The sequence below is a fragment of the Ornithodoros turicata genome, chromosome 6, assembly GCF_037126465.1.
Source record: "Ornithodoros turicata isolate Travis chromosome 6, ASM3712646v1, whole genome shotgun sequence".
Taxonomy (NCBI): domain Eukaryota; kingdom Metazoa; phylum Arthropoda; class Arachnida; order Ixodida; family Argasidae; genus Ornithodoros; species Ornithodoros turicata.
In genome coordinates this window covers 50,062,182-50,085,671 of record NC_088206.1, presented here as the reverse complement: position 1 = coordinate 50,085,671, position 23,490 = coordinate 50,062,182, and the positions used below count along the sequence as shown (strand labels likewise).

Sequence of the window (23,490 nt, the reverse complement as noted above, 5' to 3'; positions counted from 1 at the left end):
TTAAACCACAACAGAAATTGAGGCAAGAAATTAGACAGCGACTATTCATTTTCCAATACTGTCAATGAAAGAGATCGGTGGTAACGCTTTTGTGTCTCCGTATTTGGCCAATGCTGCTCACATTCGTGAGATGATTCAAAAGACCCAGCACGTGAGTTCCACCCGCGAGTCGCGCGACAGTATTCTCCTAAGTACACAGGTGTTAGGTGAAGCCGACTTGCGGAATGCTGATGTGTAATGTTGCCAGAAGTTGTTCTAATATGTTCCCTGGTTCCGTCCACGAGTTCTGGTGGCTGTTTCCCCAAGCCAAGTGCGATGTCACACAGCTTCGCAGTTTTTTCAGCATCTGTTTCTTTCTCTTTTGATACACGCAGGGTGCCGCGCGACTTTTCCAGGACGTGCTATTTATGTCAACCCTCGTCTAACGATGTACCCCGAATAACGTTGGAATTAGCGATTACCGTCAATATCGTTATACGCGGGTTTCACTAATGCACACCTGACCTCATAATCATTATGACCTACATCTGCAATTTGAAGCACATGTTCCACTGCAGTCTGACAACATTGCAGCTGCAGAGGTCCAATGCTTAATGGAAGCGCATCAAAGTGCAGGCGAAGCATGCAATGAGGAACAGTTGTAGAATCTCTGAGGTCCCAGAAGGTATCCTTGATTAGGGTCACAGTTGTTGGTCCCAACAAATCGCAGCGTTCCATTTTGATGGACGCATAGAGTTGCAGTGCCTTCAACATCGTTTCAACTCTCAAGGTGTCAAGTGTACCTGCCACATGTAAAAGGCACATGTTACAGACACAAAGCTGCTGCGAAATTCTTATAAACCATTACACATAGTTAAACAGACAGAAAAGCATACTTAGATGAGCATATCCCATGCAGATTTTCGTGCTATGTCCGTCAGAAGTAAGCACAAGCTTGGCAAGGTCACCTTCCACAAAAGGGACGTCCAATGCCAATACGGCTTGCACTGTTTCCACAGTTGTTACCAGCCTGGAAAAACACACCATTATTTTACCACAAACATGCTTCATTTTTGCTATGTGCACTATTCAACTGTTAGGATCGGGCTCTGACCTATGATGGTAAAAGAAAAAAAAAGCTCATTTCTAGGCTAGGGGATGAAGCTTCTAACGGAACTTCAAAACGGACACTGCATACCTCCAACTGTCTGGTGCAGATTTCATTTTTGTAGTGCTGTTCGGATGAGCAGCAATGAAGTGCTCAAGTTGTGGCAGAACTTGTTGGAACACTTGGTGCACAAATGTCATTGCCTGCTTCAACACTTCTTTGCTCAAGTTGACTTTGAAAGGGCGTTCCACTTTCACAGTTGCGTGCACTACGAGAAGTCAAGGAAGAAAATACTTTGTCAACCATTTGAAGCAATGCCCTCTTCGTGAGATTAATACAGCAAAAGAAACAAACCTAAATCAGCCAAGAAGTCTTGTATGGACACCGTGAAGAAAGATGGAGGAATTCCAGTTTTTAGATCAGGTTCCCCTGGACGAGTTTCCAACCATGGGAGAGAGAAGATTGCCCCACTCTCAATGGATGCTAAACATGAACCTACAAAAACAAGACATTTACAGGGTCCAGACTACACAAATTTTTTAACAGCTTTTAACAGACTACACAAATTTTAGGAGGAGGCACTGTTGTGCAAAATGTGCCAAGAAAGATGCGCAATACCCTCCCATTAATGCAAATTCACACAATTTTACGCAAACAATTTTAACTGTTTGCACGCTACACAGCTGAGGGAAAAAATAATTCACTCAACCAAACTACTAGGCAACAAAAATCTGAAGTACTAAAGTACAAATTACTGACTTAATGGGAAAGGCGTACTGCAGTCATGGCTTCAGTACGAGATATCTACTTTGTTCTCGATAATAGTGTTGTGTCAGTTTATTTTGTTACTACTTACTGTTCAGTAATCACGACCAAATCTGACAAACGTTCACTTCACATTCAAAGAAAAATTTGCTGAATCTCGGTTGTATTTCATAAGAGGCCTTTGGTATGAGCAAGTGAGCAATTAAAAATACCTACAGCTGTCAACCATGATGTACAATCATGACATCAAACATGCATTTTGATGTGAATATGTCTTCAAAATCAGCACTGAGGTAAGGAGGCGTCCTGAAAAACTGAGCGACACGGAAACTGTCACTTTTGTCACTCATCACAGATTATGAGGCCATGGGGAAGGGCATCCCACCGGGTCTCATCTCTTGGCCTAGTAATCTCTGATCTTTGGAAGGTTGACAGCAATAACGAAACCGGTCTCGACCTTCCAATCAGCTCCCTGCGGGTGCGGCACACGTTTGAAGTTGGCTGTCAAAAGTGTGATTCACTCTGCCGTCTTGCTGAGTGCACCTGTCTTTTTTGCGTTGCCAAAAGTGTGAAGTCAATTCATGAACACAGAGCACTACAGGCTACAAGTTCAGATTATCTCTAGTACAGGATGTATCCAAGAGTACATCGCAGTTGGAGTATACGAACGGAGAGAACACCGCTGACTAGCGCTTGAAAACACTCGAATAGATTGGACGTCTCTGAGGTCTTTGGATGTGAGTAGCAGATGTCGGCACACGTGACTGCTGCTCACTCATGCTCACTCACTCCGTGCTCAGTTCTCCATTTGCTCACTCATGGTAATGTGACACAGGTTCGAATCCTGTCATCGGCTGTGCTGTCTGAGGTTTTCCCTGGGTTTTCTGAAGACTCTCCAGACGAATGTCGGCACAGTTCCCCCTGAAGTCCGCCCAGGACACATACTAACCCCCCCTGTCCCCCACTCCTTCCTGCTGTCCTCTCTCCATCTGTCCACATCTGTACGCCGCTCATAGCCAGAGTTGATTCGCGGCGCTAACACAGAATTGAAAAAAAAAAAAAAAAAAACACACACATGCTAATTCATTCCCTGCTCAGCTCTTCCGTTTGCTCACTGACTCGCCACTCAGCTCTTCGTTAGCTTACTCATGCTCACTCATCTGCGGCTTCCAATCTTTGGCTGAGCTGTCTGGGTGCTCACGCTCGCGCATACAGAGTCGCCTCCGATCCCCGTTTGCCATCTCATTCAGCAGATCTCCAGGTAGCCAAGAGCGCGAATAGCTTGATATGAGGAGAGCTGAGCTGATGTGATGGGGATTACATGAGGGTGAAATGAGGTTAGGAAAGCGGAGTAAGGTAAAATGAAGTAAAAATGAAACCATGTAAGATTGTGGTGTAACTGGGATCGCAAGTACCACCTCCAGACGTACTGGAGGTGGTATCAGGCTGCTCAGTTTACAATGCGAGAGTGTTACTTAAGTTTGCTCATGCTCAGTTTATACAATTTCAGCTTCATTTCTGCTCACTCATGCTCAGCTCATTTGCCACAATGAGCATGAATGAGCATTCATGAGTCAGTTTTGCTCACTCATGATCACTCGTAACCTGCTCATCTCTCCTTATGCTCACTCATCTTGCACTGAGCCCTACTTTTGCACACTCATGCTCAGCATGAGTGAGTTATGCAGAGTTATGGTGAGTAGCATGCCTTACGTGAGTTACCTCACTTACCATCGCCCAATGCTACACACGGCAGTGTTTAAGAGTGAAGTGAGTGTGGTGCAGCTCATTCACAGATGTGATTGTAACTGTGATATGTTAGCTGTTACACATTCTGTTGTCTGCAGGTGTTGATTCTAACATTAGCTCCTAAGAGATCATCATAATAGATAGGTGAAATAAATGCACCCTTGTAAAGCCCACTTTCGGGAGGTGTCGTTCCTATTCTGCGAAGAGTAGGATATTCGGAAATCCCAATACTGGCTATTCGATTCGTGAAGGAAATACTTCGAGTGATTGATATTTGATTCGAATTCGAGAACCCAAATATCCACACACCCCTAAAAATAAGGGATTCCGTGAAATTCTGTGCCAAACGAAGGATTCCGTGATGGAAAACCCGGGGTCTTACCTATAGGCATGGATTTGCATACCTTGCACTACCGCTCCTGGAGGTGACCCACTGACTTGAAGGTCAAAGCACGAAACTTCAACTTTCTGCTCTTGAGGTGAACATGAGAGGAATGCATGGGGATGAGAGAGAACCATCCTTGCCAGTGGAACCAACTTTGGGCGTCTGTATGTGCTGGATTGTGCCTGGTTTGTCTGAGCTGCTTCAGTCCTGGTATCAGAATCTAGCGAGGCATCGTACCTGTGCGGAGCATTTTGATTGATTGAGTTCAATGACAATGACGAAGCACTATTGCCCCAACTGCACTAAATGCTTTGCTAGTTATCCACCATTTTTGTTCTACATCTGATAGATCTGGTAAGAATTTTTGGATAAAGACTGACTCAGCCCTACATTTCATTTATTTGTTAATGTCAATACCTCGAATGCCTATAACCACAGGTACACATTACCCCAATATGATTAAATATTCAAGAATCAGTAAGTAATACATGTCTTGAGTTCCACCAACATAAATGTAATTTGGCATGTATTGACATTTAGTCAGAGAGAGATCTCCCTGTAGTATGTACGAGGGGCGTTCAAGTCAAATCGGGACTTTCTGTCTCCTGAGTGTACAAATGGCTCACGCTACGTCTTTTTCTTCATTTTCACACGTGACAGGCCTCAGCGTTCACTATGTGGTGGTCCAAAGTTTGTGCAAAACAGAAGACATGTGCTGGACAAGATGACCGACAACGAGGTGAGCGCGCACATCGAACAGCGAACTGTCACGAAGTTTCTCGTGACGTGAATGAAGGCGTAAAGCCATCTGAAATTCACAGAACACTTCAGGCTCAGTATGGCCACATATACGGCCATATACTTAGCCGCAGCGAAGTGTTTTGAGTGGTACAAACGGTTCCGAGACGGCCGTACATCAGTGCAGGACGATCCCATCCGGGCCAGCTCAGAGGCCGGTGTCAGAGTTCCTGAGAACATCCAACTTGTGGAGCTCCTGATCCTCTGAGCGCCTGATTTCTGGGACAAGGCTGGTGTTGTTCATGTTGATTTTCTGCCCAGTGGTACCACCATCAATAGTGCATATTACTACCAGGTTCTCAGGGGTGTGCGTAAGGCGCTCAAGCAAAAGCGGCCGGGCCTCATCACCAAAGGAGTCCTCCTCCTACAGGACAATGCACGCCTGCATACCGCGCATCTCACGACACGCACCTTACAAGAACTTGGCTGGGAGTTGCTGCCACATTCCCCTTACAGTCCACAGCGATTTCAATCTCTTCGGGTTACTGAAGGCGTTCCTTGGGGGCCGCCACTTCAGCTGCGACGACGAGGTCAAGAATGCAGTCCGATCATGGCTGCTACGCGCCGGTAAGGATTTCTACGCGGCTGGCATCCAAGGCCTCGTGAAACGCTGGGACAAGTGTATTAGTGCAGCTGGAGATTACGTTGAAAAATAAAACTAATTTCTCGACTGTAAGTTCATTTTACTTTTGCGAAAAATGAAAAGTCCCGGTTTGACTTGAACACCCCTCGTATATTCAGATCATTTGGTGCCATTTTCGGGTTCCCGATGGAAAGTTTTCATGGAGGTGGTGGTGGTCATGCCATGGTGGCATTCTGACGGTGACAACGCTTACGATGATCAGGTCACAATGTTCCTGCCAACAAATCATCCAATGAGAAGATTCCACTGCATGTGGGGTGGATGGCGACCATGGAACACTGCTTCACAAAAACTGAGAAAGTGATGCATATCACTACACCATTACAGCAGTCACCACTACACGCAACTTCTGAGCGTATCATTCCAGAACCTGATGCCTCCTGGTATCATTGTGAAGGCCTTACAATGACTGGAATCTCTAGTTCTCGATGGATCAGACGACAACCTCGTAACAAAAAATGAATGATGAGGAAATGCCCTTCCAGGAATGCTGACTCCAGTGCTTCATAATATAACGGTAGCTGAGTGCACATTGGGTGTTAAGATAAATTTTTCTTCCCATAATTAATGTGTGCCTTTTATGGTGATATGGTTTTTGGTAAAAAAGTATTTTGATTCTATTATACAAGTAGACATTGAAATTCCTTTCTGTGGTAACGCTTTATGCCTTTCTTTAGTGACAACTATATGTGGGAGTCTATTTGTCCCAGCCCCTCTCCATAACGTACGCTACAGTGGCTGATCTCCAAAACACCCTATGGCACTACTTGGTACTGCTATTTGGTGCATTACTAACCTCAGGCCAATGCTTAATTTATGCTCTAGGGGGCAGATCCTGCCATATCTTTCCAGAGCCATTTGTAGCACATTATTATGCCATAACCAATGCCTCTATACTCCGAGACAACACAACATAACAACAGCAGTAACAGATCCGCACACTGAGAGTGGGACAGATAAGAAAATAACTGACAACAGGCAGATGGGAGGTTGGATGTTTTGTTAACGTGAATATTTTGCAACTTTGTTTTAAAAGCATGCAAATGTGTTTTAAGCATGCTGTCTCAGATGAGTGTTTTTGCAATGTGATATAAGCAAGAGATATATAATAACAATAAGATCTGTGTTAAGCAAGAGCTTGGAGCATGCTGGTGCACTATGCTGTGGCTTGGAGGCATTGTGTGCCAACCTAAGTCATTCATAGACATCTATAGATTTGTGGGTGAAGTTGTCCAATAACAGTTGACTTGCTCTGAAATATAAGCGGCAAAGTTAAATTTTTGATGTGTGAAGGACCACCACCATGTCACCAGCTCCAACTGCCAAAAGCAGACGTGGTTGTGAAAAAGGAATCTACTCCATCTTTCGACCATAGAATGAGCACTTTCCGATGGACGCTAATTTTGTTTCCAGTATCACCGTGAATGTTAAAGACCCTCAACTGAAACCAGTTAATACTAGATCTTAACACTCACCCCAAGTCATCGTCGTCATCGTCACTAGGCACTGATGATGAATGGTCTCGCACCTTAGAAGTCAAATCGGAAGACTCAGGTTCACTCAGCGCCTTCTCCACCGAACCAAGTGTCAATGACACCATTCTTGCAGTGAGCAGAACATCAAATGGAGCAAAGCACACATTTGGTGACTGTGGAACCAATCCATGTTGAATAGGCTCAACTGGAAGCTTGTGGTGCCCAAGGGAAGATGACACAGCAGCAGATAATGAGAGGTCACTGTCCAACCCACTGTCACGCATATCGAGCACACTAGATGTGGAGGGATGGTCATTGTGAGAAGAATGCAGAGATGTGAGCTGAGGGTCTTTGAGAGCTAAGGTTAGCTCCGATGTGACGCGGAAGAGGAGGTACAGCTGCTCGAGGCTTAGATAGCAGTGGAGGTCGCAAGCAATGCTGGCTTCTATCGAGTGGGCACACACAAGTGCTTTCTGTGGAGAACATACATGTAGGCGTTAGTTCGTTGGTAGTGGACTCTCGTTAATTCAAACCCCGAAGACTACAGATTTTTCTTTGAATTATTGAACATTTGAATCGGCAATATTAGGCAGGGCACGCGCTGCACATTAATTTTGCGCGCTCAAAATAGTACTGCCACTGGCTGTATTGCGATTCTTCTACGTCGTATGTAGCCACTATTGGGTGGAGCTGTGACACACTATCGTTGCTTTTGTCAACCGCAATTGCGAAGACACGTCGTCTCATCAGGAGCTTATCACTGCATCGAAAATGTAATGGGAAAACAAAAATTAGAAATATGTTTGAATACATTAAAACTACGAAATATATATATAATAGGCAATCAGCAAATGGCACTGCCGCCATATATCACCAATGTACATGTTTGTCGTACAAGTGTTGTGTGTGATATGGTTTCCTTTTCTCATATGTACCTTACCATATCTTATATGGTATTATCTTTTCAATGTAATGTGATATGTACATGCGTATTGTATGTTGCTGCTGCTGTATGGGGCCAGTGACCTCATCAAGCCACACCTAGTGGCTTTTTGTCACTGGTCCAAATCACTAGTTGTGGTTAAATAAAGTATTACAGTAAACGTCCGTTAATTCCACCCTTACGGGAACGCGAAATTTCATTGAATTAGCCAAAGGTCGAATTAATGAATATAGGTGGATAAATTAACGAGGTCAGTGTCACTTTTATGCGTTCGTCTGCTGTCATTCACGCTTCAAATGTGCATCCGAAAACATGCTACATAGAGCGCATGCACACACGCACACTTGGCAAAATAGTCTCCAGTTTCGCTCCCGCAATCGTGCGCGGGCAGGATGTTCAACAACAATGTTGCCCACTTCCATGAAGTCATAGAACCTCGCCAACCGCACATTGTATATCTGACTCTTGTTGCACCAACCGATCCTGAACGAAAACCGGGTGAAATGTGAAACAAAAACGGAGCGGAAAAACGAGAAAGGAGACGTTTCCTCCTCGCCTGGAACCGCCACCAAATGGGTTGAGTCTTAGTGCATCAGTCTTAGTGCGTCATCTGCGTGCACAGAACCACCAACGCTATCGCTTACGTATGCAAAGACAATAGCGTACGATGCACTAAAACTAGTGGTTATCAGTACGGATTGGAACTATTAAGTCTCCATCTACCAATATGCCACCTGAGATTTAAGGCGAACTTTTCTGTTGCTATGTGTGGTGCAACGTGGGTGGCACAAAATTGGGCAACGTGGGTGCCTTGTTCGCGGACACGTCGGTCGAATAATACGATATGCACTGCTTTCATGTTCGAAATAACAAACTTTTTTATCAATAGAAACATATGGCCGTTTCACAGGACCTCCGAATTCGATCGATTTTAGCATAAGAATGAATTATCAGAAGTCATTAATGGAAGTGTACTGTATTATTATTATTATTATTATTGATATCTTTAACTCCCATACAAAGGTTTAGAACTCTCCTCTGGCATTCACTCAACAGCATGTGAAGTTGTACAGTTCTTTTTCTTTTTTTAGCGCCATATACTGTATGTCTGTACTGTATGTATCAATATGAATATTTTTCTGTTATGTTCCTGAATATGTTGCTAGATATGTTTTTGTGTGTGCATAATGTGTATACGTATGTGTAAGTCTTTACCCAGTAAACCACGAATATCCTGGAGACGTCCAAAATGTGTCGACGTCGAGACATCCTATGTACGTCCCAGGGATATTCGTGATTGGATCCAAACTATGTCGCAGATGTCACAACTCTAGCTATGTTTCATGGACGTCACATGGATGTCCAGTCTGGCTCCTCAAAATATTTTAGTTGTTGGGGATATCCAAGTCTGGGGGTACATCCCCTGTACGTCCCAAAGCGAATTTCTTGGGTACATCGAGATTTGGATATTCTGAGGTGATCGCATCACGAACCAAAAAGTATGTGCAAACAGGGGCTGAATGACGTTTCTCAGAAACAAAGGGCGGTCCTGTGCAAGATTGCAGGATTTTGCTCCTTCCAAAACTGACTGTTTATGATACATTGAGCACTTATTGCTAAAGAGGCAGAGATACGGAATTCTATGGCACTCTCAAATTTGACTTTCGTTGAACCTACTGACTGTCTTAGACCAAGAGGAGTAAGAAACACAGGCATTACCTTGTTGCAGAGTTAATACAACACGCAACTACTCACATGACTGTTGTTTTTGTGCATATAATCGAATTATACTTAGACAGCTCACCCACCGTTTTGTTTCGGAGGCGAGCAGTACTCTCGAATTTGCGGAAGTTCGTGCGACAAGCAATATATAGTATTTGTTTTCTCTTGGAAAGGGAATGCTAGTGCCTTTCGAAGCTCTTTGGACTGTGAGCTTTTCCATTTCTCTGTTTGCTTTATTTAAACCGCCGCGCTCTGTGTCCGTTATGGGAAATACCAGAAACGGGCGCAGAGGGGAAACAGGGAACGAAATAGTTATGTGGTGGCCACTCTCTATAGTTACGGGTCCGTTAATGGTGCCGACCTCCCCCCAACCCCACCACCATCACCACCACCAAAACTCTCGCAAAATATTTCAAAATATGTGTTTGTGCGCACGGATCGCAATTGGTGGCGCCAATATCCTCTGAATGTCCGAATGTCCATTAGTTGAGTTAGTGGGACGTCCCGTGGATGTGGAACGTCTATAGGCTCTGTGCGAACCTCCCTGGGATATCCGAATGTCACGCTCAGGATGTTACATGGACATCGCTGGGATGTAGATGGTTTACTGGGTACCTGTATCATCTACGTGCGCCAATACCAAGGCTTTGGCTGTTCTTGGGCACGTTAATAAAGATATTATGTTATTATTATATTATGTTTGAATTAACATGAGTCTTTGACAAGGATATGCACCTCCAGCACACCCCCAGAAACATATAGTTCAGTTCAGGTGTCAGCAATAACCAATGAAAATGAACTGCAAGGATAATATACCACTTCTATTTCTCTCGAGGGCAAGAGAAAACTACCACGTGTGGCAGATAGTTATGATCCAAACTCAGTGATGTTGAGCTCTGTCCACTGAGGTAGATGTTTTCCTTTTCAATCAGCTGTGTCACAGTACATGTGCTCACCTTGGCCGAATCACCATCCGGGGCAATGATGGCAGGAGCAAGTATGGCTCGCAAATCGCATGACGAAGAAATTGGAGTAAGTGGGACTGGTCTCTGAGATGCCCCTGTTACCACCCCTGATGGCTGACGATTCCACTCAAAAGCTGGGTTTTCTCCCATTAAAACTGTGCATGGATGACCAGTTGCAGCAGCTGCCTGTGCCTCCATTAGCATGTCACTCCAAGTCACTGCATTGAACAAGTGTGGCAATGCATTATGGTGTCATGAGATACATGTTTAGGAGGAAGTGTTCCTTTCAGTGGACAAGCTACCATTAGTTACCAAGTGGGATTGTACCCTTACTACCATCATGCTCCATGCACGTAACATGACTAGCGTTCTCCCCAAATCCCACTACACTGCATCTTCAACATCTGCATTTACATCTACATCTACATCTACATCTACATCTACATCTACAACAGGACAACAGCATGACTCCGAGAAGAGCTTTTGTTGCTGTAACGAAAATGTGGAAAGACTAGACACTTGTGTTTTTGGCTTATGTTTTTTTGAAAACTGGGGACAAAAATCAAGTTCTATTTCAGAAGCTGTTAAATGGGGTAAAATCTGGCTAAAAATTGCTCGAGGTGCTGAGTGACTGTGCTGAATGCACAGCGCTTGGGGTGTGTTCCTAAACGTATTCCCAAGTTGGGTAGATCACGTGACAGGGTTGTACCATGTGACCATAGAGCAGCTAGCCGATAGAGTAGGCTTGGGAACGCATGTTATGCTCTCATCGAGTAAGCATGGAGGCGAGCGTCTTTTTCTGAGATGATGGGTGAAAAGACGTTATGGACCTCCTACAGGATGGCTACATCGTTCCTAAAAATAAAATAACACGATAAAGCTAACAAATATACAGTCCCAATTGAAAATACTGTAGCAAGATTTAGTAAAAGTAAGCAATCGTTATTCTTTTCCAGCAGCTTAGAAAGCTTGAAATGAAAAAAAAAAGAACAATACAACATGACGTGAATTTTGCTTCGATGACTACATAACTGATGTGCATGGAATATAAAACACACATGCAAAACACAAAATGCACGCCTGTGCCAGGAAACAAAAAAGTAAAACTTACTGTCCAAACTGCGAAAGTGAATCTTTCTTTGTTTCACTTTCAAAAACCAAGTCACAAAATGCGCATTGAAACAATGTACCAGCTTGCTTGCTTTCGAATGGTGTTATGATGAGCCATCCCATCCTACCCTGTCCTGAAGGGATTAGCTTTGGAAAGTTATTCCCAATGTACGCTGGCTAAGTTTCGTTTCCAAGTTCCCCGAAAAAGAGGAGACGCTGCTGGAGTGACGTCACTGCTCGGTCTTACCCGTCCCTGACTGACCCTCAGAGGAGAGTTGAATCGAGTTAACTCTCATTACTCGACCTTATTTTGGAACGCAGGTACTGATGTTATCGAGCAACTCGACCCAGCTTTGAAACACTGCCTCAAGTAGAATGCTAATCCAGAGTAATTTGAGTAGGTTTAGGAACGCACACTAGTATTCTCCAGTGCCCATATTGGTGGATGAATTTGCATTTTGGCTTTGCAGATCACTTTTGGGGCTCTTCAGGTTTTACCCTAACTCACGGTGATGCAAATCGGGAGAAGGGGGGGTAAAGATTGGTTTACATAAGACTCTAAGAGTAACATACGTGCACAAACTGAAAAATCAGAGAGGTCCAGCTGGTACTGGCGGTCTTCAACGTTGGAGCCCAGTGTAGCCAGGAGGCGGTGCTCCTGAGCCCATGAAAAGAGGTCTTCTCGCAAGATCCTTCGTGAGAGCGGATTTTCCACTTGTGGACTCAGCAACACAGACCCTATGCGCACTAAGCAGGTGTCCAGTCCCTGCCTGAAAGTGTTACTCACATTAAATGAGGCTAGGCACACAGAGAGAATGCTTACCATGAGCTATCCACCAAGTCAGCCTTCGACTGAGGCAAGAAGACACGAATTGTCCCAGTCCTCAAGTAGCACAATGGAAGAGAGCCACTGTTGATGTTCCATCCCACTGGCTGAGCTGATGAATGATCAACTTCTTTGTCGGGGGAAAAAATCGGAGAGAGGAGTTGACAGACTTCGCTCACAGGTCGAGAAATATCCAACAATAGGCTGATGATCGAAGCACGAGCAACAATGTCGAGGGGGGACATTTGCAGATCCACTTCACTCAGATAGGATGCAGAGGCAACTGATGATGACAAATGAGTTCTTCGCTCTGCTTCGCTAAGGGGAGTGAAGTCCTTGCCTGCAGAGGATTTTATACATGTTTTCTTAGTTTTTCAACGTATGCAAAGCCACACACTTTCCAACGACAGGCTACATCACAGTACCGTGTCGGCAGAACTATGCACCGGCATGCACCCACCCACTTTTCTGCTACACACACAATAGAAGAAAAAAAGAAGGAAGAATTCAGAACATATTGCTAGCTCAAAATAAGACCATACATTGGGCTCTAGGATTCCAAACTTGGCTTCTTTGTGTCACATTGGCTACTCTTGGACTGCTGTGAATCAAATTCAAGCAATAGCAAGCATGGGATTTTTTGGCTACTTTCTGGATTTGGGCTACTTCTTTCTCCTTTGATCATCAGCCTGCTATAGTCTATTTGGTTTATTTATGTATTATTTATTTTCAATACACCTCAATGGCCCTCAAGGAACGGCATGTTCTTGGTGGTCGGTACGATGCTCTCTAGATTGTTTTGTCTTCATGCCCTGAAACTTCCACACTCATAAAGGAATCATCGAGTGAGTGAAATTAATCCACCGACCAACCACCTCTGTGTGCCGCTCATGATAACAGTTCCCTCGTGATGTACGTGTAATGCCACAAATTATTATCAGTTTTCTCTTTTGATTTGGCAGCGGTCAGTAGCTCAGACTTGTTTTCCATAGAAACTAAAACAGATTGACATAGCCACACATTTTATAGGCTTCTAGAAATTCTATTTCAGAACTTGAGATGCACAAACAATCAATGTAATTACTTCCCTTTGTAAGGTGCATAGCTTTTCCTTTCATAGTTTTATTGTGTGAACAACTATCTTTGACTAGGCACCGTATTATAAATGTAGACATGTAGACTTCTAATGTATAAATGTATAAATGTAGACTTCTGTGCCTTTCTGCACTTTGTAAAATTCATCTTGCAACACACTAATGTCATGTCTGCCAAGAGACTGCAATATCAATAAAGAAATTTTCTGACAAGATATTTCTCTAACCCTACTTACGAGACTTGTGGATGTTTCTCCTGACATGTGCCTGCAAGGCTCGTGTCCAGGTGAAGTTGAGGAACTCTGTCACCTTCCCTTTATTTCCCGGAGAGGCTACTGCGACCTTGTTGGCCGTGCGAGAGGCTCCCAGCACCAGAGTGTGGCATGTCAGCTTGTCAGATGAGCTTAGAACAACTCCTTCATATGGCCCAGGTACCCACGAGGAGGATGACTCGGAAGCGCTACAATCGGAAAAAATAATGAAAAGTAATCGCAGCACACCTTGAATATGCCAGTAACATGAAGAGTGCATTCACCAGTATTTGTGACTGTGGCTACATTTTCATGCCAAATTCTACTGGCCAGTCTTACAAAATGTTCCTCCACAAAAACAACATCCATGCATCAACACAAAGCTATCACCAAATGGGATGTGCTGAAAAATCTGACATTCCAGAAACAGAAACTTGAAGTGATCTGTGGTCAGCAAAACTTCAATGCCTTCACATTTTGCTTTTGCTTTTTGTTTGTGTTATGAGTGTTTTGTCAGGAGTATAACACTTCTTGAGTGCTGTACTGAGTACACCAATGAAACATCACTATTCCAGGTCATCAAGGTGATGAGTAGGAACTATGTATCAATGTTCTACGTACTGGCAGGAGGTATAAAAAATATCCGTGAAAACAGTGAGTACCTTTTCTCGAAGCAGCTGATGTTGAATGAAGCCAGTTTGAGCTTTGCCTTGGAGTAGATCTCCTGAATGTCAAGTGAGGCTGTCACTTCTTCCACTTCCAGCTGAACCCAGATATCTGAAGACAAAGTTGAGAGTGACCCATTTCAAACACAACAGTCCAATAATATTGTGTTTTCTTTCTTCTGAAAATACATCAATAATGGTATTAGCAGAAAAAATTTGTTGTTTTAATGTGTCGTATTTATTTAATTAACACGCTCACATAATGCATTCTGACTCGAGCAGCGCCACCAACGCAGCACGGCGACAGCCACCGTAGCACAGTGCAAGCGACGATTCCCTTGCATAATTAATTGTGCACTTAATTAAGTCCCTCTATGGAGCTAAGTTTCCCCCGATTGTAAAAAAAATTGCATTAATTATACGAGTAAATGTGGTTACCTTTTTTGCATGTGTAGGTGGACACATGACCTTTTTCTTTAAAATCAATTCTACAGTGGATCTCTTAAAATCCACCTATATGTTGGAATTCAACGAAGTATAGACAAATCCATAGAGTTACAAAGACCACATCAAAAACCAATCAAATGACCCACAAAAATAATCACAATGTAATGCTCAAGGAATCAAATGGTGATAATCTGCATGAAAATGTACTGTCACTAACTTGGTACGAAAGGCACCAAATTCAACATTCCAGATTATTACTATTCTTCGCTAGATTAAAATTGCTGCTGTGTAAGTAATTACAGTCGACCTGCGTTTATCCGGACTTCGTTTATCCGGATCCTGCGCTATCCGGACAAAATAGCATGGGGACGGATTTCTCCCCATGTATTTCGCCCTCGTTTATCCGGACTTCAGCTTCCGGACTCGGACGAGAATTCCAGGGAACAGAAGTGACTAATACCCAATAATCGGCTTCAGTTATCCGGTTTTTGTCCAGGAATGACACTTGGCTCACACCTAGTCAAGCGAGGTCGAGGACCCTGGTTGTGGCCTCCTTTTTACTGACACAAAGACGGTGTTGCTATGAAGAATTTTCTCCCTTTCCGGCTTTGCACGTTAATCCACTCAGCTGACTGGTCATTTCAGACTGAGAAGGTCCGCAACGAGGACTCCTGCGCTGTAATCGCAGATGACGACATCGTCAGTGTCGTCGCTTCCGATAGTGTTCAAAAAGAATCTGATGATGAATGCGGGGATGCACCAGCTATGACGGTAGAAAATCCGCATGTGGCACTGAGAACAGCGCTAGTATTTTCCGAGCAACAAAACAATATTTCGCAAGTTAATGCTGTTAGCAAAGGTTTGCAAGAACTGGATGCGTGTATTAGAATGAAACAGACGACAATGGATAGTTTTCTGTGTAATGCTCAATAAAGATGTCCTTTTAGGATCACTCTGGATTTTCGTGTTTCACTTATCCGGTTCCCCCGCTATCCGGACATTTTCACAGGAAACGAGGCAGTCCGGATAAACGCGGGTCGACTGTAGTATTTGGCACTTGAATTGTGCATTTTGATGGAAACTTGCAGAAAAAAACAGTAGTTGCGAGTAAACATTTTTTCTGAGGTAAGTCGCAGGTCTGTTTGCATAAAGCTAATCAGGCTATCTTTTCTGGAATTGGGACAGTTCACAAGAATCACCTTCACCGTTCTGTGTTTTAGTATGCAGCACTGCAACTCTGAAACCTGCTGAAAATTTGGTCAATGACATGTCAGCAGGTGAAGCATTCAATGCTGCCCTTTTTCCTTCTGATTACACTAGACTTCCACAGTTTAACCTGTCTCAAAGGAGCATGGAAGGCACTTGGAACATATATTTTTTTTACTGCATCATATGAGCATACTACCTTCAGAAACCGTCACGCACGTCAAAATAGTCCCGTCAAACCGCCACGCAGAAAGATATTTCCGTTGGGAAGTGCGAATTTACTGAGAAAATTGCTTTGGAAGAGAGTGCGCAGCGGCAGGGGCCTCACCCAGCCGTTCCTCGCGTCTCGTGACGTGGCAGAGGACTCTTTATCAGCCACCGAGGAACATCTGCTAGTGAGAGCGACCAATCGAGATGCAGGAAGGGCGGGGCGAAATAAGACTGAAAAAAAAAGGGGGCTCTCGGCTGAGTACTGACGAGGCACATGACGTCGCAGACTGGCAGCAGGTTTTCTGACCCACAAGAATGAAAGCTCCCTTGCACTCCAGGATTACGTGCTGCACTCGTAGTTTTTTTGCGAATGTGTGTCCCAGGGCTTGTAATCATAATTTCTAGCTATCCCAACATATTTGTTCTCGAGTCTTTCCGTGCTCCTTTAACCATCGTAGAACGTGAAGAAAAACAATGTGCAAGTTTCCGGCGATGCAGAATCAAAAATAACAAAGACGGTTAAGAGCATCAGCTGTTTACTATATACATTAAAAACAAGACTTTCGTGCAGTAGGCTGAAGAACTGCAGAAGAAGTGCAGCCTACTGCCAACCTGAAGAAGTGCAGCCTACTGCACGAAAGTCTTGTTTTTAATGTATATAGTAAACAGCTGATGCTCTTAACCGTCTTTGTTATTCTCCTTTAACCAGTTTAACACAGGAACATGTGCTTTCACGTGCACCTTGAAATGGTCAATGTTAACACAACGTAGTAAACTGTGGGCATTAAGAGAGGATGTGGGGATGAACACAAACTTTTTTCTTTCTTAATAGATTATGATGAAAATGTGCACCATCGTTGATAATGCCCTCAAAATGAATTAACCAGAAAAAAATATTATGATATCTCTAAAACTTTTTTTTACAATTTTTTACAAATTACAAATCTTTGCATTTTGTGAAAGGCCTGCAGAGCTTGAAAAATGTGATAGAAGACAGCTTGAACTTGGAGTGTATTCCCAAATGTATGGTTGAGGTCGTGACATTCTTAGTCTTTTCAATTTCCACGATGACAATTTTTTGTTTTCATTTTTCTGCTTGCGGTCGCAACTGACGCATCTACCATAGAAACATATGACGATAACATAAATTATAAATTGATTTACCTGAAAAAATAAGAATGTCACGACCTCTAGGAATGTTCAGTGATTGTAAGAAAACAGACCGCATCAATATAGGCCGAGTCGTTACGGAGATATCAGTTTCACAAGCAGAGCAGGTAGAGCGAAAAGCTGTTTTGAGAAAATGAAGCACAAAGTTTCACGCTATTTTTACTGCAAATTAGAAGGCTCCAGCAGTATAGTCTTTTGTGTCCTTTTGTGCAGAGGTTTTCTTGCCATCATAGCGCTTTGTTTGATGCACTTTGGCTGCTTTTGCCTTTGATCAAAAGTCTGACAAGGCAGTAAACCCTTGTCCAATGTTTTTGTTAGCTTGTTAGCTATTGTTAGCTTCGTAAAACAGATGCTCGTAGGGGTTCTGCAGTTCCTCAGGGTTGAGATCATGAGCGTACTGAGCGCGGGAGGGAGGGAGGGCTGCAAGCTTTGCCCCCCCCCCAACCTCCTCGACGCTACTTGGGCAAACCCCTTGGAGAAAACCCTGGGAATGCCAATGGTCGAGATCCTCACGAATTAGCCTAAGTTTTGGCTCAGTGCCAGACACAAAAGTCAACGACGCTTGTACTCCCACGGCGCACCACCGGCAACACTAACGATGACTCCAAATGAACTTGGACTGTGCGACCTGTGCTCGGTGATGTCGTTCCCGAGATTTGGCTGTTTGAAAAAAGACGATTTTTGCGATATTGCCTGCTACCATGCCTCAGAAAAAACGAGTTTCGGGGCACTTTTAGGCGGATTTGAGCAAAAATACTTTGGGATCATATAGAAGACAGATTTTTGTCACCAAAAATGTTATTTCCAGAAAATCCGTTTTTTGGTCATTTTTCGCGAGTTGATCCCCACGTACCCCCTTAAAGGAGTACAGAGGGCCATCCAAAAAAATTTCAGATTAAGACATCGGATGAAAGTGTGTGTGTCATTATACCGAGTAGCGCGAAAGGTTTTGATGTGTGCAATTTGTTTCCCAGAAAAAAACTCACATAAACATAGCTCCGCACCTTCACCCTTAACTCGCCATTCCAGCTATAACGAGGATGAGGAGGTATGATGGCACGTCACCGATGACGGCATAAGGAGACTCGTTCTGGTTTGCCGGTCAGTGGGGGTCAGCGCCTTGTCCCTTTGCCGCCATAAACCTGTTTTGCCAGTTTTCCCGGAGAATTGGGGATAGAAGGAGCGGTAGAAGCATTACCGAGCAAGGAGAAAGGCTTTATCAGAACCCCGAACAGCCGAGTAGCAGACGACAGCGGAGTAGCAGACAACATTTCTCTAGGCCAATCAGCGAGCGTTCTCCTTATAGCGTCAGCGCAAGGTTCCAGGCAGATCACAGGCTGGTACTGCTCTTCACCACCGTTGCGCACAGTCGCTTTTTGCGGCGTATTTTAAATTCAATTTCCGCGATAATTATGACTCTGTGGTGTAAATTACTTTGCATGGTGCATCTTACTGGCCAGCTTAACGGTTTGATAGGAAGAAAACTGGGTGTTAAAAATGACTTCTGTGGAACTTTAAAGCAGAGCCTGAGAAGCTAACATTGACCATATGTGATAGTTCTTGAGCGCCAAGCAAAGCACGAAGCGTTATGCTTCCAGTACTTCCGTTTTCTGCTTCTTTGTCAAGCAGACGTGGCTTCATTCAATTAGTTCAGTATTTTTTTATCAGTATCTTCATAGTTCTACCACACCTGTGATAACCTCTTGGACAACTTCCACTTCTTCAACTGCCATTATTGAAGTATGCAACTGGGTGTCGTGAGGCTCCTGTTGTGTTTGTCCTTCTATGTTTATTTTCCAGGGTGTAGTATACTGCGCTCCTAGGCAAGTTTAGAGCTCTGTATGTTATGATTAAGGCCCTTCGTTTTCCGCGATTCCGTGATTTCGCGGAATTCGGAATGAATCGCGGAATCCTTCGTTTGGCACAGAGTTTCACGAAATCCTTTATTTTAAGGGTGTGTGGATATTAGAGTTCTCAAATTCGAATCGAATATCAATCACTCGTAGTATCCGATTCGCGAATTGAAATACCCGATATTTGGGTTTCCGGATAATTCGACTATTCGCCGAACACGAACGACACCTCCCGAAAGTGGGCTTCACCTGACGCTTCCGTACATGAGGTGAAGCCACCCCTACAAAATTGAAGCCTTCTTTACGAAATTGTTTATGCTGCACGAAAAACAGACAGATTGTAGTTTAGCTGAGGATAACATTAGCCCAAGTTTATTGTGTATACTTCACCTGAGGAAGGGGCGGCATCCTTCCCGTATGCAGTTTAGCGGTAGCAGTGGCAGATTTTGATTTGATATCTGGGAGGTTGCCTTCAAGATGTTAGTAATAATGGTACTGTGATGTTACACATAAGGTTTGTCTGCGCTATGTGGCGGACATGTTGCACGTGCTGCAGGGTAGGACTGCGGATAATTTGGACAACCTGGGGTTCTTTTGACGTGCGCTTGAAATCTCTGACACAGGGTGCTGGCATATATGCTCTGGTCTCCCTTCAAATCCTCGTCCTGATTTTTCGCTTTTCAAGATGTTAAGACTTTTAAATAATGGCTACAGACCAAGAACAAAAAGGGGTGTACTAAAAATGTAACTTCCTCAGGGCATGTATTGTAAACTCCTTCCTATAAAGTTCCTATGAGCTCTGTAGATGCTGAAAGATCTTTCAGCAGGTATAAAATGATTTCAGGCGACAGACCGCATCAGATGAGAACACAAGATATCATGTATGTAATGCTGAGCCACAACAGTGCTTTGAATCTGTAATTTTATAACATATTTTTTGTTCCCACATTATCCAAGAAAATAAAGCGTCTCCCATTTCATGCAGCTGTTAACTGCTCGCCGCGGAAAATCGCGGAATTTACAAGTCAGTGCCGCAGAATTTTAAATTTGCCGCAGCAGAAAACAGAGGGCCTTGGTTATGATTAAGGCCTCCCGGTTTTGTGCTGCAGCAAATTCAAAATTCGGCGGCACTGTGTTGTAAATTCCGCGATTTTCCGCGGCAAGGAGTCAGTGGCTGCTTGAAACAGGAAACACTTTGCTTGGATAATGTGGGAACAAAAAATATTTTATCAAATCACAGATTTAAAGCACTGTTGTGGCTCAGCATTACATGATATTTTGTGTTCTCCACTGACAGGGAATGCCATCTGTCGCCTACAATCATTTTATACCTGCTGAAAGATCTTTCAGCATCTACAGAGTTTATAGGAATTGACAAATACTTTATCTCAATAGACGCTAAATTCGGAGCAAGCACCCTCATTCCGTTCCAAAACCCAATTATGTTGAAGGCTTGAGGAGGTTGACTGATCTGCTTAGGCACTGATGGAGCCAAGTCACGGTCCGTAGACTTCAGGTCCTTGGCTGTCTGCAGACAAAGTAGCCATTCTGCCAGGAGGTTTCAACATTCTGTTTCTATGGTTGGAATGTTCTTGAATTCTGTGAGTTCATGTGACAGAGACTTGACCTGTAGTGGGTCCAAGGCCCTCATGCTTTTGAAGAACTGCCAGCTCTCACTGTTTTCAAGGATCTCTTGTGCTTTCTGAGCTGCATGTCTCTTTTTAGCTTTCCTGCCAGTGGATAGCTTCTTCCTCTTCTACTCCTTCCTGCCTCATCAGGGCAACATAGTTCTCCAGCGATGCGGCTTTCAGATAGCCCCATAATGCAAACATGGCATTGAACACCTTGTGGAAAGAAACTTGCTGACCCTTAGCTGCCCTCAGTAAACTTGCAACCTTTTTGCCGAACACTGCTTTGCAATGGGTAGAATACTTGATCTCTTGCTGACATGAGCTCAAGAGCACACTTGGCTCTTTGAATGCTCCGGCTTGGGGCTTACAATCATTTTATGCCCGACAAACCGAGGGTTTGGATCCGCCCATGGCAGGGAATAACCAAGAAGGGACCACGCGAATTTTCAAGGTTCGGACGTCAGTCTTAGCATGTGCAACGTAGATGGCTTGTGCCATAGACACATTGCTCACAAAAGTTCATGAAGCACTGATTGTCCTTGACCTTGATGTCGGCCGCGTGTTACCATCGTTATCAAACAAGAAGCGTGGCAATGTGCACTATTTGGAACATGCGGCAGAAGATACACAGATACACAGGCTGTCCGTGCGAAACGAAAGTACTTAGACTGGGTCACGCGGATGGCACTGTTGTCAACATAAGTGCTGACAGTTCTCCAGGGTCACATGTACCTTGGAGCAGTTTATCTGACAGTGTTATGCGTGACCACGTAATAACCATCCACATCGCGCCAATCGCATCCTTCGACCCAATCAGATTTCCGCAAACTTCCATGCAAAACTAAGAATTTCGAGCAAAATATGGGATTCCACGAAATTCCATGCTAAACGAAGGATTCCGAGAGATTTTGCGGAACTGCGGAAAACTGAGGGCCTTAGTTATGATGTTGACAGAATGGTCACCAAATTAGAGTTGCACAGTGTTTGCATTGTCTTTGCATTACATTAGTACACATCCCATTACCATTTTTCTGACCTGCATTTGGTTGTGCTTTACAATTGGTTTCATTCTGTGTTCAACGTAGAAATGCAGGGATTTTTTTACTCTATCACATTCTTTTCAATCTGTCATGACTTGCTACAGCTTACAGGGTCCAGAACTGACACAAACTGATGCAAAGCTTAGAAAAGTGGAAGGACCCAAGCTAATGATCTGCTGTTGGGCAGACCTATGCACACCAATGTTGGCCTACATATGTGACAGAAGCCGAGGTCAACCTCATGGCATGCCACTAGTTATTGAAATGACTGGTGCAACAAAAATGTTACTTTCGGTTCAAATGCCACTTTTCCTACCATTAATGTCAAACTGATGAAGCATACCATGATAACAGAACCTCAATTAACATTGACAGTGACATACCCTGAGAAGTGAGACATTTCTCCTTCCCAAACAGATTCAATCCAAATTTTGGCAAGGTCCACTGCATCCACAGTGAGAGAGCTACATTGGAACATTCTGCTGATGGAGGAGGTGACACTGAAGAAGATGCATTAGGCTCTTCCGACTCTGTCTGGCTCAAGGTCCTGCTTACACGCTTCACCTTTTCAGATGAAATGTTGGCTGTGGGTGCAATCTGCTGTTTGGGTGGGTTGCGATTAAACCAGGCCATAGCTTCCAGCAGCCTGTGATGAAGTGCAAAGAAGTGGCGGACTACATTGCCAACGTTGTCAACCTGGAATGACGAGGAAGCTCCAATAAGTATTGAGCAAGCATCACAACCAACACCTGCTCTTATGCCTCTGTTTAGGTATGTGCGACATGCATAGGGCCCTGTGTTTTAGGGTAAAACCTGGTAAAACTCGTTGTCACCCCCCACCCCCACCCCCCCGCGATTTGCATCATCGCTACTTAGGGTTAAACCCGACAACAAACTTTGCAAAGTGCCAAATCAGCCACCAACACGGGCACTGAAGAACACTAAGCACTGAACATTCAGCACACTGTTCCGCATCTTATGTCAATCTAGAGTACGAGAAGCGCTCGTTTTTTATTTTCGATTCTAAAATCTACTTTTCTATCCGATATCACCTGATTTCACCGTTTTACAAATCCTGAAATACAGCACAATTTTTACCCTCCGATTTCCAAAAAACATAAAACCCGAAAGCACAGGGCCCTAAACATGCATAATGTTAACATATGGGCTGTGTTCTCAGTGCAAGAGAAGCTGTCTGAATGGACAGGTAGGTAGACATCTCATGGGCATGGATTTGGAACTAACTTGGTGCCGCCTCTGCCACCTATTAGACGACGCAGGAACTACACCCCGCACTGCATTCAGTTGCAACGCGTCACTTAGCACTGATATATAAAAAAAGATGCGACCCATAATTAAACATCGCAGAGTTGTCAGACGTGGAAACCTCGACGTTGTTTCCAGACATGACGATTTCCACTGCCACCATCAACTAGTCTGCATGGCTAGTCTGTA

General features: G+C 44.0%; 1 protein-coding gene across 3 annotated transcripts in view; it reads right to left on the bottom strand.

The window, feature by feature from the left end:
* LOC135396653 (intermembrane lipid transfer protein VPS13B-like) overlaps nucleotides 1–23,490 on the bottom strand; it is a 107,968-nt gene that overhangs the window by 53,317 nt on the left and 31,161 nt on the right. For all 3 annotated transcript variants that reach the window (XM_064627742.1, XM_064627741.1, XM_064627743.1), the window contains exons 19-30: nucleotides 22,419–22,731; nucleotides 14,476–14,590; nucleotides 13,799–14,022; nucleotides 12,466–12,808; nucleotides 12,216–12,412; nucleotides 10,524–10,750; nucleotides 6,903–7,375; nucleotides 4,006–4,223; nucleotides 1,442–1,582; nucleotides 1,178–1,355; nucleotides 876–1,009; nucleotides 526–782 (exon numbers count right to left, since the gene is read on the bottom strand). In XM_064627742.1, coding sequence (XP_064483812.1) covers nucleotides 526–782; nucleotides 876–1,009; nucleotides 1,178–1,355; nucleotides 1,442–1,582; nucleotides 4,006–4,223; nucleotides 6,903–7,375; nucleotides 10,524–10,750; nucleotides 12,216–12,412; nucleotides 12,466–12,808; nucleotides 13,799–14,022; nucleotides 14,476–14,590; nucleotides 22,419–22,731 — 2,820 coding nt within the window. The remainder of the gene's footprint in view (nucleotides 1–525; nucleotides 783–875; nucleotides 1,010–1,177; nucleotides 1,356–1,441; nucleotides 1,583–4,005; nucleotides 4,224–6,902; nucleotides 7,376–10,523; nucleotides 10,751–12,215; nucleotides 12,413–12,465; nucleotides 12,809–13,798; nucleotides 14,023–14,475; nucleotides 14,591–22,418; nucleotides 22,732–23,490) is intronic.